The 17,078-nt window shown below is 46.3% G+C and overlaps 1 protein-coding gene across 2 annotated transcripts in view; it reads left to right on the plus strand.

The window, feature by feature from the left end:
* The first annotated feature begins 297 nt into the window (after nt 1–297).
* The window catches only part of CHST11 (carbohydrate sulfotransferase 11), a 174,991-nt gene continuing 158,210 nt past the window's right edge, over nt 298–17,078 (plus strand). Inside the window, exon 1 of one of the 2 annotated variants that reach the window (XM_049821571.1) lies at nt 298–550. In XM_049821571.1, the coding sequence (XP_049677528.1) occupies nt 433–550 (118 nt within the window). In that variant the 5' untranslated portion in view covers nt 298–432. The remainder of the gene's footprint in view (nt 551–17,078) is intronic. The other variant, XM_049821572.1, reaches the window with a different exon arrangement.

The raw sequence follows: 17,078 nt of genomic DNA on the forward strand, positions 1-17,078 counted from the left end.
CCCTACCGAGCGCGCCCCGCGGCGGCAGCGGCCCCTTCGAGGCAGCCCGGCGCGTCCCCGCCCGCTACCGCCGCCGGGCGGGACCATCTCTCCTCTTTGGCGAAGAGGGGGGGGGGGGAGGGGGGGAAGTGCTCCGCCCAGGCTCCCCGCCTGGCCCGCCTCCTCCCCCCCCCCCCCCCCCGCTCCGCGCAGAGCGCCCCTCCGCCTGGCGCGCGGCGTGGTCACGCCCAGCGCAGGCATTAGCGCCCCCCGGTGCGGGGCGCGGGCGCCCGGGCATCCTCCGGCGCGGCGGCGGCGGCGGCTCCGGCTCCTCCGGCTCCTCCGGCTCCTCCTTCCCCTCCTTCCCCGGCACCTCGGAGCGCCGCGGGCGGTCGCGGAGCGGCTCTCCTCAGGGCCAGGTCCTTGCGCTCTGTCCGCCGCCCGGACAACGCCATGAAGCCGGCGGTGCTGGAAGTAATGAGGATGAACCGGGTGTGCAGGATGGTCCTGGTCACTTCCGTGGGCTCCTTCATCCTCGTCATCTTCTATTTCCAAAGTATGTTACACCCAGGTAGGGCACCGCTGCGCACCGGCAACCGTACACCGGCAAACCGCCACCGCACCGCCAGCGCCCCCGGTCCCGCGGAGGGCAGCGCAGCGCTCCGCGCCGGCCCCGCTCCCCGCTCCCCGCCGGCGCAGGTGCCGGGCGCCCCGGGGAGCCCCCTCGGCGGTTCTCGCCGGTCCCGGTTCTCGTTTCCCGGCGCCGCTGCGGCAGGCGCGGGGGCTCGGCGGCGGGCGCAGCGTCCTGCAGCCCCGGGAAGGTCGCCTCTCGCCCCTCCCGCAGGAAACTTCCCGCGGGAGGCTGGAAAGTTGTTTGATTTTTTTTTTCCAATTTTATTCTTTTCTGCCTTACAGCGTGCGTTTGGCGGGGGGGGGGGGGGGGGGGGGAACGGGGGACGGCACCGGAGAGCGGCGCAGGGAGCTGCCCCAGCGAGATGGGGGACACCCCCCCCCCCCCCAGCCCCCCCATCCCCATCCGCTGCCGGCTACGCTGCTTTTTGGGGTTTGGGGGTCGGCCGGCCGGCCGGGACACCCACCCCCCCACCCACTGCCAGCAGCGGGGAACTTGGCACCGGCTCCCCCGAGTTGGCGTAGAGGGGAGGAATCGCCTCTGATCCAAACTCCTGCGAGTTCCACTTTTCCAGTTGAGAGACGCTAGGGATAGAGCGGCGCTGGGGACAGCGGTTACTGGGTGCGGTGGAAGTCACTGGTGGGTCGGCCGCTGGTTCACGCGAAGGTGGGCTTGGGCCGCGGAAACTTCACGCGGTGCCCGCCGCGCGCGCCGATCCATCGTGGCGTGCGGCGAGACCGCTTTGTGCGGCTTCACTGCGAAATTTAGGAATTAATTTTGATCCGTCCGTCTGTCTCTCTTTTTTTCCCCCCTTCCTGCCTGAGAAATGAGGTGGAAATTGCGCTTGCCATGTCTTTTTGGAGGGATCTGACAGCTGAGCAGAGGAGCGAGGCTTGTAAGAGGGAGCGATACCTCTCAGCAGACCAACCGCTGTAGCTGGCAGAGTGGCCGCACTTCTCGGCCGGCGAGTCTTCTCCCAGCCGTACCTGTAAATCTCTCCTGCCGGCTCTCGAGTGTCGTGGCTGCAGGCATAGCTGTAGCAAATAAGGGAATCGCAGCTTGATAAAAAGAAAAAGGACGTATTCAATGGGGCTCTTTCCTTCCCTGCTTGTGGCCACCAAGCTGTTGTTGATTAAAAATGGCTTTTCCTTGAAGTTTCTGGAGTCAGAAGGTAGAGGCTTAGTGCGCTGTTAGGATTAGGAATCAGTAGATCTGCTGTTCTGTGGTGAAGCCAAGTCCCGTTCGGTGTTTTTCTATCAGCTGTCTGCTCCTCCAAAGTTGGTATCATTTGCTTGATGAATGTGTTCTCGTATGGTGCCCATCTGTGTTAATACCTGCCAACTCCTCGGAAAAATTAGCATATTTTTTCTTTCCTGCTATGTCTGCTCCATGCTTACTGGTTTCACAAGGAGTGCTCAACCCTTAGCAGACCTGGGGAAGGCTTTATTTCAGGGCTTCGAGGCGCCGTGTGGAGTTCTCGGTTGTAAGACAGCTTCACCAATTTAATAAAAGTGTGACATTTTCGTCGGTTGCGTTCCACAGGTAATATAGTTTGCACGCATATTCAGAAAATTTGGCCAAGGGTTATTATTTCTCCTTGTTTCAGATGAATTATCCTGCTGGAACACAAACTCAGTGTGCAGTAGGTGAGAGATTAAATTAAATATTCTTCTGTGAATTTTCTGAATGTAGAAAAATTGCCTTTCAAGAATTCTCAATATGCTGTATAGCTAACTGCTGGAGATTATGGCTTTATATTCATGCTATTGTGAAACTATAAATAGGTTGAGATTTTAGTACAATTCAAAGGATTTACCATAAACTCCGAGGAGAGAATGCAATGTTGTGAAATCACCGGGAGGATAATCTGCACCCATTTTCCGTTCGACAGGTACTTAGGTTGTTAGCGTGAGTGGAGTAGATCTGGAAATAAATGCGGTCCCAACCTGTCCATCTTATTGTACCTTTTTGATCGTAACTGATTCTGCTTTTTTTGTGCGCTGTTGCTGTAGTGGAAACTGCTAGAAACCTATCGAACTCTATTCTAGACCCATCTAGAGTGGGTGGTCATTCGGTTTATGTACAGCTACTTTCACCAGGTATCTATTATGTGATTGCATGTGTTACCACCTTGGTGGTAAAAGGGACAGATTAATGTAGAGCTCTTGAAGGCTTGGGGAGAGGGACGTAGTAGAGCTGCCAACGTGGTACCCATCAGGTAGCAGATCATTTTGAGGTATTATATCCTTATTTCAAGATACGTCAGTAACCCTTCTTGACGTATGCCTGAATTCGCTGGAGCCAGACCTTGGGCAGAGCGCACGTCGGGTGGGATGAGGCTGGAGGTATTAAGAGCTTTCAAAATCTTGGTGAATTTTAGGATGCTTGGTTTCTGCCTACAGAGCTTTCCAAACAATTTTAAGTGTGACACAGAAGGGGAAAGGTGCTAGAAGGCCATCAACTGATGAGTCCAACCCGCCTTGGGGCCAAGACCACTCTTCATCTGTCAGATGGGCATTTTCTGGTTTAGGAGGTCTGAATGTGGATCTCCCGCTAGAAACATTACAAAAAACAAATTTCTGCTGGCAGTTTTTTTTCTTTGGGATAAATAAATAGGAAAATGACATAGTTAACAGAAACCTTTCTTAAAAACAAACAAACAAAAACCCCTAACAACAAAAACACACCCGAAGCCTGAAGCGGGGGAGGTGAGCTTAGTCTTATCTTTGCGAAAGAGTGTGATGTTGTGCCTTTTGCGCTGTATCTCAAGTACCAGCACATTGGAAAGAGATCAGGTGGGTTTTACTCCTTGTTCTTTTTGGCTCCGTACCTGTTCTTTGTTGGGAAGCCGGTGATAAAAGTACTGTCTGGTTAATGCACCTTTGCATTGTCTGAATTTTGGCAGAGATTGCCTATGTGTTGGGGAACCCACCCTCCCAAATTAGGTTTCCCGACCGGTTGTTGGTGGGGAAAGGCGAACAGTGCTGCGCTCCGGTGCTCAGGAGCACTGTAAAGAAAACTTTGGAGATGATCTTGGCTTTTGTGGCTTATCTGTGGATTCAGGGGACTGTTTGTTCCTGAGGGAGGAAATGGCAGCGGGGACTTTGGTGCGTTTTCCTGTTGCCTGTCTAGACTCTTCTGAAAAGAAAAAAAACATTCTGCAGTGTTTGCTATAGCTGGATATATAGCAACATATAGCTGATTTTCCCTGGCTTTTTGCTCGGAGTATTTTCCCCCTTCACTCTCCTGCCATGTGCTATCTCGATAACTGAGTGCAACCTGATTATTGCTCCGTGCTCCTGGATCTTCTGTCTGTGTACAGTGGGTCAGTCTTGGGGTTTTATGTGACAGCCCGTCGTAGTTTTATCTGCTGCCTTTCCTGTGAAATCAGTCCGCTCGCTAGTCCTTTGCCTACGCTTTCACAGATGTGTTCGCTTCTTTGTAGGCACCCCAGCTGCAGGGAGTGGGGGGACTGTGTGTCAGTCAGCGCAGGCAGGAGCTGCTCTGCTAGGCTGGGGTCAGGCTGGCAATGTGCTGGGATCCTTCAAGATGAAAAATTCCATGTGAAGGTAGAATAATTAATACTATCTTTATCTTACCTGAGACAGGTTTATGAAACTAACTTATTCTGAACCTGGTTTCTGCCCACAACCCCACCCCGCTGCAGACCAGAATGTTTTTGTTCCGTTTTTCATCTCCTGTTTTAGACTTCGACTGTCCTCCTGTGGGTGCTAACAAAGGTTAGATCCTCAGACTTGCCTACTGTCCATGATCGTCGCAGTTACGCGTCCAGCACTGTATGGCTGGTAGCTGCTTGCTCCTTACAGAAGGCTGATGTCTACCTTTGCTCAATTGTCAAAACAATCCGGATCACATGAGAATTTTTTCTTTATATCTGAAGACAAGCTCACCATTGGTTTTGATGGAGGATTCCGTTTGAAAATCAATGCAGCAGTCTCCTATCTTGCAATTGATCCTTGCTTTCTCCCCTGCTTATAAAGGGGAATGAGATCTGCAAAGCAGTGGGAGTGTGGCATTCCTTTGATGGACCTCGTATACTGGTTTTAAATTATTCTGTTTGGGATACAGAGAAATGGAGTTCATTTGACAGCCACAAGAATTTGGCCCTCATTTAATTGCACACAATGAAATCCATTCCTCAGTTGTAGGCAGAAACCCTGCCGTGTGCCTGCGAACAGGCCGTGCTGTATTTTTTTGTCGGTGTCCCTATAAGTTTTTCATTGATTACCGTGGGACTGCGTCGTCAGTGTGAGCAAGTTTACTCTGGTCCCTCTTCTCAAAGGTGCTGATAGTCTGGAGCTGCTTTAAGTTGAGAGTTAAACTGCTCTTTTGTATCTTCTGAACATCTTCCTGGTTAGTGAATATTAAGCTTATTAGAAGAGCAGCTTTTTCTATTGCAGTACGTATGAGTGTAGCTTTTTGCAACAACTGCTCGCTGACCTTCAGAAATAAAAATAAAGTTTCTGAATGTGTTCAAGCAAAAATTACCTGGCACTGTCAACAGTAATGTCTTATTAAATTTTAATTTATCAGAATATTTATTACTCCACAGTTACTATTTCTACAACATAGTTTCTTATAAGCTTTTAATTTTTTTTGGTTACTGTGAATCAATGCTGGGAAACTGTGTGCTGACTTTCATGGCACTGATACTCTGTATTCATAGGTGTAAAAGTGTCATGACTTGGTTAAAGTCTAACTTCTTGAGAGATAAAGTCAATGTGAATGGAAACTTTATTTTTCCTTTAGAAAAAAGCACATAGAGCAGAAATGCCCAGTGCTTTTTACGAACAAATTCATGCAGTTGATTAGGTGCAACTAGTATGTCAATTTTATCTCTGTATAGGGTGAGCGTATTTCTGAATTTGTAAATTGTTTCCATGGCTTTTCAGAAGTGACAGGTAGTTTATCTTGTACTGCACCATGTAACTAACTCTAAAAGTGGTTCAGAAAATTGGAAGAAATTAGATCCATGTTACTTTTCCCAAAGCCAGCGCTACTGTGTTTTGTTTGACTCTGTTGCCAGACATACTGTATCAAATCCTGCCTGACAAAGCTGCTGCAGTTGTCCTTGTGTGAATGTCATTCCAGCACAGTTTTTTCCTCTCCAGCCTTTTGGGCTGATGCATATGTATTGTGTATCAACTCTAAGGTGATCCTGAGGGAGTTAAGGACAGGGCTGGGGGACACAAGGGTTTGCATTTGTTGGTTTTTCTTGCAGATTGTTCGTGTTGTTCAAGGCAAACGTTTGAGTTCTGCGTGTGACTTGTCTAAGTGTCAACATACGTAAAATCAAGTGTGGATGTGCAGGTGAAGGGCCCAGTTCAAATCAATGAAAGAACAGGAGTTTTCCCCTTCACATTAAGGAAAAAAAATTAAGTTTGGGAATTTTGTACTTGTGTAGAGCTGGAGCGTCCAGGATAAAAACAAAGAGATGTCTGTGGAGTCATTTAGAATCAGCAGCCACCTACTCTACTACAAGGATAATGTTTCAAAGCATGTTTGTGTTTTGCTGGGTGTTCCTGTTCCCTGTGGAGCCCGTTCATGTAAGATCTTTGTGGACGAGGTAGGTATTTGTGCTTACAGTCACAATTCAAACTGTAGAGTTTGGTTAATTCCTCCTTATTTGTGTTTCAGTATCCAGGTTATAGATAGCGTCCTTTTGTTGCGGGCAGAATGCCTGCGTGTGACAAAGTGGTGTTTCTGGCACAAGCCTCGCGCTCTAACTAGAAGATGAGACCACCAGAGACTACAGCGAACCAATGAGAGAATTCAGTTCCTAATTATCTCTGGCTCATGCCTCCAGACAGAGGGATTTTCCTGGATTCCAATTTTGTGAATGTAATCAGTGGAGGATGCAACGTGTTCCCCTTTCATATAATTGTTTGGCACCTGAAACTAAGGTTTCATGAATAAATCAAAATTCTGCCGCATATACACTTGGACTCTGTGTCGCTTCTCCTGCATAATGTTGTTATCGCCCATTTTTGATTTTATGCCGGATCGATGAATGTGGTTTGTTGGCTTGCCCTCCCATCAAACTGAAGTCGTAGGTTTTCATACGAACGACCTGTGTTAGATTCCAGCTCCCTCCTCGCTGTCCTCTTGGGTTGTCTATCATACCAGCTGCAGCATCATTAGGAATTACCTAACGAAAGGTAACCAGCGCACGAATAACGTGCACTTACGCATGAGGGTGGTGACCGTCTCGTGGCAGCGTACGTCCTCCGCGATGCCCTTTCTGCGATGCTCTCGTCGGTCCCTGGGGGCTGGTGGGAGCCCCTCGCACGGGACGTGGGAATTGCGGCTGTGTCTGTAGGAGCTGGCTTGTTTTACCTGTTCCACTCTACGAGCTTCAAGAGGGTTGGAAACCGCTGTGCTGGCCAGCCTGGGAGAGGCAGAGCGGATGACAGGACGGTCAGTCCCGTGTCATGCTTTTGCAGGACTTTGACTAAACAGTGTGGTATAAACAGGTGCAGCATAAGCATTTGTTAATTTGCGGCAGCCGAACTTTGTGCCTGTGCGCGTCAAGGAGGCTTCCTTGTTTTAAAGAAATTTCCCTACCTTGTGCATTTCACATTTAAATATCCAGTTTGTTTTTATTTTAAACTGATATGCTCTTTTTGGTTGCTTCTTACACCTTGCCCAATGTTGGCAATGAAAGAAAATGACAGCTTTGCTTTTGGTGTTATTAATTTTACGCATTAGAAATTAGATCGTAAATGAGGCATTAACATTTAGCTTGTAAGCATCAGACAGGCATGTTATTTAAAAGAAATAAAATTAGGTGGCTGCCGCTGGAAACTTTGGAGTAAAATGTCATTAGAGAGTACTGACTGACATTAAGGCTAGATTTGGAAACTTAATATTTCAATTTTTTTCCTCCTGACAAATTTGAATCTCTGGATTAAAAAAGCTGAGTATGAGCTCTTATAAAACGCTCACTCAAAAAACCAAGAGGGCTGCACGCACAATGCGTGTGGATGCACACATGCACCCACCGATCTTTGCACCCCTTATAAAATCTGTAGCTGGTGGCCCGTGTAATCCAAATGCATTGATTTCTGAAGCGCAAACCCTGTTCTCCTAGAAAGGCTGCTGTAAGGAAGTTCTTTGTTATTAAAAGAAATCCCAGAAGTGCCAAGGGCTCCGTGTAGGTGCCTTTGTTATTTTACTAATTGAAACATACAGTCAGTGTGGTTTCTCATTTCTGTTATTTCTTCTCAACTTATACATGTTTGGAAACACCCAGCTTGAGAGAAGTAATGATTTTATGAATTCTTTCTAGGACTGCGGAAAAGCAGGAATTTTTATGGGGGTATATCAGCTTAAACAGTAAGAGTGCTTCTTCAAGGTAGCCTTCATCTTGTTTGTGCCAGGCTGTAGACACTGAAGGATGACTTTGCATCCGTTACTATCAATCACTGCTGCAATGGCTTCACACTCCTATGAAAAAACTTAAAAGAAGGTGCTGGGGGAAATGGAAAATACAAACAATGCAATTGAGCAGAATTTCTCACAGCACTGTGATTCCAGGGCTTTGGGAGATGGTAACTCTCTCCAGCAAACGGCACGAAGGTAGGTGGACCACACCATGGGAAAACAGGTGTGAAGTGCTCACATCCTGCAAAGGTTGTCTGCTTTTGGTTTTGCAGTGAGGAGCAGCCTTGATTTCAAGGATCTGTGTGTGGTTTTGCAGGATCCAGCCCCCCTTCTCTCCCTTCTGTGGTAGGTGAAAGAGGAGGCTATGGTCCTTCTCAGCTGGGCTTGGTCTGCAGAGGAACTGCTGCTGCTGCTCTGAACGTTGTCTCAGGCTAAAAGATACCGTCCTTGGTAAGCTTAGTCTCAAAAGATTGCGTCTCTTTATGTCACTTCGCTGAGTGGAGGGAGGCGGTGGTTTTTAATTGCAGAGTCCACATAATAATCCACGAGGAATAAAAGGCTTTGTTGGGTTTCAAGTTACTTCTCAAACACATTATATTCAGGAAAAAGCAGAGAACTGTGAGGTTTTTTTCCTAGTATGTTTTATCTTGAAAGCTAACACTTTCTATTCATTTTTAAGACATTCTGACAATTCAAGATACATTTTGTAAACAGTAAAAAGGTGGCTTTCAGGACCCTCAGAGAGTAATGTCTTCTGAATTCACATAACAAATGACATTGTAGCCAGTAATTTTCATGCTCTTTTGGCTGATAAATGATTATATAAGGGGATCAAAAAGTTTAAACTGGATAACTTGTAGGGATTTTGGATTAGGGAAGGTAGACATATAATTAATAAGGTGGCTATAATTGGATCCCACGGATGATCTTTACTGTAATACCTTGTCTTAAAACAAAGAGCTTTAGGTAGTTAAAATCCTTTTAAAGACTATTTGCGTTATTGTGCTTTAAAGTTGATTGGTATGCAGGCAGAACAAAAATGTCTGTATTATCTGAAGTGACCTGACATGGAATAGCGCCCACACTGATGGGTACCAGGAGCCGAATATGTCCTTCTAGTAATCTGTATTTTTACCGCCTGTGTTGGAAGTGAAAGTGGAGAATTTATAGTAACTGAGGGGGAGGGAATTAACACTTTTTAAACACTTGGTGATTAATAAAATGTGTCAGTTGGGGTCATAAATATAAAACTGATAAAGCCTGTCTTGATTTTAACTTCTGAAATATATTTGAGTTTCCAGATGGGGATAAGCGCTTTCTCTTTGGAGTTAAGTGTGTGTGCACATAATTACGAAGTTGATGTAACTGCTAATCAAATGGGACAAACCTACCGGAGAATCAGGGTGGCTATTGACACACGTACTCTGCCTCCCAGGCATTGCTGTGTCCTCTTCTCCTCTTTAGTAATTGTTGCGGGATTAGTCAGCTGGACGTTGTGCAAAGTTCTTGCCACCGCTGCCCTGGGAATCCTGTGGACCGTGCTGGCTGATCTCTGCCTCTCTACCCTCCTTCGTTTCTCAAACCAGGCTTGGTGGTCCTTTGGCAAGCTCGGGGAAGCTGAGATAGGATGAACACGGCTGCCTGCTAGGCTGTTGGGTTTGGGGTTTTGTTTTGGGCAAGCCGTAAGATTTTTATGACTTTTTCTGAAAGGAGTACATTGATGAATGGTTTGAATTTGCTGGTGGATTGATCACATGAGGTCTGCGTGATTGACTGGTGGAATCTATGGTTGCTTTTCAGGTCATCTTAGTGAGCACCGGGTCAGGTCTACTCTGCTGGAGCAGAGGCTTTTTGACTTGCATAAAGGGCACGCATCCCCCGTGGTGGTAGAAATACAGGATTGCAGGCTTGAGTGGAGCTCTGAACCGCTTCTCCCCTGTAAATCTGGGTCAGCTCCATTGACTTGGTTATACCAGTTCTGGATCAAAGCTATTGTAAGGAAAAGCAGAATTTGTCCCTCTGTGTCTTGCTACAGAGCAATATACAATAGAATAACAGCTTTGCTTTTCTGCTTTCTTTCTTACTCGTCCTTCACAGAGTTCTTCTGCATCCAAGTGAATGGTAGCTTTTTCTCTATAGTGATACAGGCTTGAAGTATTGAAGGGGGTGCTGTCTATTTTCATTAGTTTCAGTGGAAATGACATTGACAGATAAGCTATATGTAACCGTTAGCATGCGGGCCATCAATATGATCAAAGTCTTCTGGTCCTGCTGTAGAGCTTCTCTATCCCACGCAGAAAAGGCTATTAATATTTCTGGTGTGACAGCAAAAGTGTAATTGCATTAAAGAAAAAACTGGAAAGAAGTTGGGGCTTCTGGAGCTGTTAACTGTTTTGAGATAAATCTCTTTTGAGATACTAAATGAGCTGAAATGGCTAATATAAGACAGACATGATTTAATTAAAATCATCTTCATGTTTGACTGTCTTGATCCAGCTTGTTTTCTTTTTTCCCCAGAACACATCAGTGTTTCTGGTGAGTCTTTCCTCATTGTGTTGCCTGTTTTCCAAACACGTTTCTTAAAATCTTCCAGAGTAGAGAAAGGAGAATTTTTGCAGAGGATGCCAGGACAGTTTGCAAAACAAAAATATACAGGGGGGCTATTGTGTCCGAATGATTAGTAATGCACAAAACCTATACATCAGTACAATGTCAGTGACTTACAGCCTCATCTATCTCAAGAATGCTGTAACCAGCGTGGTAACACTTTACTGTGAGAACTCTTTGCGCAACTAGAAATGCATTTCATTCCCTCCAGTGTGGTTGGGCACCAAGGGAAACAGGCCATAATTCTTGCATGTCCAAACTAGCTTGGGTTGTTTCCCATTGCCAATCTTTACATAGACTTTTCCTCACTTTGTTTTAGTTTTCTTTGTACTCTTTAGACCTTTTGCTTGTTTCTCCATTGATTGGGATGGGATGTGACCAAGAGAGATTTATTTCAAGCTCCCTTTCCAGCTGTGACGGGATCTCTTGTCATCAGATTGTACCTCAACTACTCTTACCTTGCCAGAATGGGGTATAGCTGTTGTATTTCTCCAGCATTGTGGGAGCCCGGAAACACTGCTGGATGTCAAGCCATGTGTGTTGTATATTGGTTAATGGCAAGTCTGTGCTTTCCTGCTACCTGCTGCAGTTGAAAGCTTTCATTAGCGGCAAGTTAGGAGCAGTATTTCTGGAAATCTTTGAGAGTTTGGGCCAAAGTCTACTTCTGTAATAGTAATACTTTGCTTTAATCAGAAGGCTTAAAAATGTTCCATGAAGTAGTTCCATGTTTTCTTTTTCAATCTACAGCTAGGGAAACTGAGGCATGGACAGGAAGGGTATGTGTGCAGGGATTTGGTTAATGGTTTCCCACTAGGTTAGTGGCACATTCCAGACTAAAACTTCAGGGTAGGATGGTTTTGTGGAGCCTGAAGCTTGCGTGATCTAAGGGCTGCAATCCCCTATAGGGTTGGAATAGACCAAAGTGCAAACTAGATGTCAGGCACAACCAGAGTCACAGCATTCAGCCCAAGGGACACCACTGCAGTCCCATCCAGGTGTGCTCTAGGCTTGTGAGGATGACTCTTGTGGACAGTCTTGTGTGTCCTTCGTGGTGCTCTTGCCAGGAAAATCCTCCTGTTGCAGATACGTGGGGCTCTGAGAGCTCCTTTTGAGCTCTCCTGTACAAGGTGTTGCCTCCATGGGACCATGAGTTGTGCCCCAGGGCATCCGAGTCCTGATGCGAAGCTATAGACCTGCTCTGCTTGGTTCTACTACAGAGCAGAGACACAAACAGTTCCTGCTTCTAATTTTTCACTGTGTTTTGCATTTATGTTTAGGTTCCTAAAGTATAAATCTTCTGTGGGCATGCCCTGACAAACACTGAATGGCTTTTCTTTTCTGGATCAGAAGTTGAAGGCATACTGGAAAAAAACATCAAAGGTCCTTACTAGCTCTTGGGAAGTAATCCTAGTTAATGGCTTTTAATACTTCAGCATTGTGCGCCCAGCTTGAAGTCAGGTTGCATAAATAGAGCTTGGAAGCCAACAGCAAAATACCCACCTTTTCAAGTTGAGTACAGTGAAGTTTGCTGCGTAGGAAACACCTGACATTTTTGGTGCTTCCGTTGCTTGAGAGACGCAGTCGTTGACTGGGAGCTTGGTGTTGCCCAATGGAAGAGCGACACTGCAGCTCAGGAAACTGGGTTTCTCCCACCAGTTCTTTCCTTCCCCATGCAGACAGCATTTCGGCTCCGTTATTCTTCAGGTACCTTCTCCCTTGCACTATCTAAGCAACAGGCAGCCTTTTCTTCATCTGGAAAGGTTATCTTCTATGCAGTGTTTGACACAGAAATGTGGTTGTATAGGTGAAATGCAATTATTAATGGTGAAATTGCCATTATTGTCGATGGAGATGTTGCGTTATGATTTGGACATAGACAGAGATGGAGGCCCTGCTTGTGCTTAGAAATCTCTTTTCTGGAATAGCGAGCCTGTCTTCCTTTAGATAGTATTGTGCTTGGACAGCTTTTGCCAGTGAAAATTTTATTGGAGTGATGATCAATATAGGTGACAAAAAGGCCTGCCTCTTCCCTTTTTGTTTTCTTTTGCCTTTGTGTCCATGTCTACTAGAGGTTTTGCCGGCAAATCTAAGTTCATTTAAAAAACGAAAGAGAAGAGCACGTACAATAAAACCGTACCCTTTCTGTGTTCTTTCTATGTCAGCAAAGCTCTTAAGTGTTGATCAAGGCTGATGGGCATGATCCATTCTGGGTTTTTACTCACACAGCCATGATTAACATATCTATAAATTAAAATATTGCCTCTCTGTAAAATATATTGTCCCTGCACTTTGCTTATTCTTACTTTATTGCAGTTTTAAGGTCAAACTTCCTATCACTTATCAAAAAGGTAATATCAGTGATCTGTGAGGGGCTGCAGCTGCTGGCTGCTGCTCTCCTAGATCCTTCCCTTTTAGACCTCCATGTTCTCTGTGGTGGCTGTGGAGCGTTGCTGGTGTTCGTTCCTTGAAACAGAAATCTCTGGTACAGCATTTAATGAATGTGTTTGCTACTGCTCAGAACGGCCTCAGATTTAAATCTAATATCTTTTTCAGTTCCTATGGGCGTCCGGGGCATCAGAAGTAATGCTTCACGCAGTGCTGCTCAAGGTGGGGAAACTGATGCTACTTAACATGTTTGAAAGGGTATTTTCTACCTCAGTCTTGGACGCGTAAACAAAAACTTCCCATCTATCTTGCTGAACGCGTGTGACTGTTTCCCACAAGTGCACAGGACTAACAGCTGTAGTCTGTGAGCTGCGGTGAGACATTTTGAAGAGACAGACCTTTTGTCAGCACTGCAAGGCATCTGGGAATACTTCTCTTCCTGCCTTTCCCTCCCCTGCTGATCTGTAAGTCTCTGTCCCCCTTAGTCAAACAAGTGTAGCAAAAAACATACCTGCGTCTGTGAAAATCTGGGGCTCATTTGCTTCTTGCTCATCTGTCAGAGATTAATTTTGCATTGAATTATGAAAAATGTTGCTCTGTCACAAGTTGTGACTGGTGCTAGATTGCCAGCACGCTACATCTGCATTCAAATGTTGAGGAGAGGGGCTGCTTTAAAATTTCAATTATAGCCTAAAAATACATGTGGAGCTTTTTTTTTCATGTCTAACTTCATTGCTGGAAATAGCAGGGTTGTGTCACGTTTGTCATCTTTTCTAGCTGTAGGCAGTTTTGAGCACGACATAGTTACGGAGCAAACTGGAAAAACGTACGCCCATCGGCCTCCAGTGAAGGCGTGTGCGAACGGCACTGTGGCCGCATCAGTTACCACGCATGTGGAAATTAAAGGAGCTGATTTTTGAGCGGACAACCAGTGTTTACATGTTTAATTTATGTAGTAGCCCTTTCAGTTCCTGTCTGTTCCTGTGCCTTTGGCAAGTAGGTTTGCCATTTTTTTAACAAGCGAAGACATTGTCAAGTTCAGGGAATAAGACGGGTTTTATTTTACTTGCTACTTTCTTTGTCTCTGTTATAAGATGATCCTTAGGGAGAAGAGGTTGACCCCAGGAAGGAGGGAAGCTTTATCTTCCCGGGCTGCCAATAATCTATCGCTACAATACAAGGTTGAGAGGTCAAAATTGCGAGTTAAGCACTTATGACCTGAATGTACTTTCTCATCTGCAGGCGAGGCAGTTGCAACCGGTCATGCTGCAAATGAGCATGACCTGAGAACCCCGTGTTTGTATTTCTGTGTCCATGGCTAAAGTATGGCTGGGACTTCTTGTTAAGGATTTTGATCCAGAACAGAGGGTGCAAAGATTGGAGTTCATGTTCAAGTGGACCATAGCAATTAGCTGGCAGGAAGGAGGGGTCCGTTGGTTCCTGCTTTGCTTTAATCTCTATCCTTGTTCTGCAGTGCCGGGACGCTCTCTACCTTTGTGGCTCTGCTGAAGCAGAGTCCTGTGGCAGGCACACCACAGACCAGACCTTGAGGGCAGAAGTCTGTTGTGCCTGACATGCAGTGACAACACCGACACATGTAGTAGAGCTGCTCTGAATCTGTCCAGTTCAACACAGGTAGGGGGTAGCCTCAGCAGAACAGAATAGCAAGTTATTGTTGAAAACAGTTACTGGCTACCAAAGCTGATAATTCTGGCAGTTTTATTCAAACTCAAGTGTGAGCCTGTGCTTGACCCCAATTACCACTTCACTTCTGCGTTGCTTTGAACTGGCCTTGTGTGCAGATACAGGCTTCGTGGGAGGTCCAAGGTGTGGATGGAAAGAACACTCACACTTCCATTACTACTGAAGTAAGGATACGTACGTCCCCATCTGCAGCACGGTGAGCCGAGCACAGGTTGTCCATAGCTTCCCACTTGTGGTCTTTGCTGCCTATCTCGTATTGCCTTTATACGAACACCATGAGCTTGTGCTAGGTAAGTTGGTCGGCTGGCCTCCTTCCTAGGATAGGCAGATGTCCGGCTTTGTAGGGCGTTAGGCTGAGCTGCCACTGTGAGCAGTGTGGGCTCACGGCATCTGCGTCAGGATGAGCTGTGCCCCAGCACTGTTTGTGGACCGTGCTGCTAACAGTGGCTCCTCGTGGGTAATCTGCTTTTTTGGGAGACTAGGTTGCAGCAAAATGGCCAAATCGGTAAAATTAACCTCCTTCCTAGCATATGCCCATAACCATTCAGGAAGCGGTTAAAGGAGCTGGGAGTTGCACCTCTGTCATCAGGACCATCTCTGCCTTCTCAACTTGCGTGTCCCTGTTCTCCTGACATTGCTCAAAGACGTGGTCATTCAGTAGTAAGCCTGGAGCTTTGTAGGTAGAACAGACTGCAGGTGAATTGCCTTGTACTGTGGTGTGTGATTAAACTGGAGGCATAAATCATTAATAAAGTGTTATTGTTTGGGTCCAGAAGATTTTTACTTCCTGGGCAGAAAGTCAATGTGTTCCTTGCAAACTTTGAATGAGTTATTTTTTACTGCATCTTTGCTTCTGTTGATCCCTTTTTTTCTTTTAACATGGGGGAATATAGGTGTCGGGGAGCAGCAGGAGTGGAGGTCCCCACGAGGGGGGATGAGGTGGGAGTTGAGGGTGACCCCCGGGTGGGCAGTACCCTCAGTGATGGGGTGCAGCCCCACATCACCCAAGCAGGGTGGTGACAGGCACTCGCCGTGGTCCCAAGTAGGGTGAGGTAGCAAGTTGAGAATATATCCAGCCAGAAAACAGGGCCTGACAATAAAGGAGGTATGATGTCCATCCAAGAAGACCAGCCAGTAAGTTTGGGCATTAGGAAAAAAGGCTGGATGTGGGGCCATGTATGACATAGCTTAGGTCAGGACTGGGTGCCCAGGCCTGAGCTTAAATAGACACAGGGGGTGTGGATGGGGGTTCCTCGGGAGCTTGGTCAGGGCAACTAAGGTCTGTTGGTGTCTGCAGGCCCCTGGCAGTAGGGTTGCTAGCTCATTTTTGTGATCAACTAATTTGCCGACTTTTGAAAGAAGCTCTTGTGACAGCCATCACAGATAGCCTTGTGCTGCAGAGGAGCCCAGAGACAAGTGGTAGGCAGTGAGAAGAATTTGCTGTGCCAGTTGTTCCACCACCGTGATCATAAGGGTTTTATGTTTTGTGTAATGGGTTACAGTTAATCTTGGCTTTTAGACTTTCCCAGTTTTGGATGCTAAATGCGAAGATGGTTTTGGGGCAGGGGAGGAAAGGCATCTCCAACCACAATGTGGAAACACGTAGCAGTTATTGCCAGGAACACCTCGTGCCTGCCGAGTAGCTACTCCTTCAGACCTGGTGAAGTTAGTTATCCTTCCGATGACCAGAACGACATCTGGTGTAATCCTGGGATTTGCAGCATTGTTACAATATTTAAGCCCACAGTTTGGGAAGAGATGGGTGTAAGAGGATAAAAGGTTGGTGGGATATCTGTATAGGTTATCTGATCTTGTTCTGTTGAGAGAGAAGAGTCCCTGCTAGGGGCATCTATTTCATCATGAATATTTATTCAAAGAAAAACTAGTTACTTTCTGCTAAATGGATACAGATAGCCCGGCACATGTTGGTAGAGGGGCAGGACTGACTTCCCAAGCGTGCTGTCCCCGGCAGTGTTAGCTGGTGACGTGCAAGTAGTTGAAGGTCGTGGCTTTTGTTGCTTCCTCCTCTTCTGCCGTCAACCTGCTGCCCGCTCTGTCTGGTTTGCTGGTTGTGATGGTGCTGGTATGCAGGCTACACCAGCATGCTATGCCATGCTGGTCCACTCTTTACAGTTACTGTTGGTACGCATCTCGAGCTGGAACTGGTGGTGAAGCTGGCAAAACCTGATCAAAGAGCGTGCCTAATTGGATTTTTAGATCATGCTTCAAAAAATGTTGGATTTTCAAAGGCTCCCATTAGTGGGCATTAGTACTGAGAAGAAATGTCACCAGGTAGTTTTTGGAGTCAGAATTTAAGTATAATTAAAAAGAGATTACTGAATTTAATATTAATTAAAAGAAATGCTGT

Source organism: Accipiter gentilis, chromosome 18 (genome assembly GCF_929443795.1).
Source record: "Accipiter gentilis chromosome 18, bAccGen1.1, whole genome shotgun sequence".
NCBI lineage: Eukaryota > Metazoa > Chordata > Aves > Accipitriformes > Accipitridae > Astur > Astur gentilis.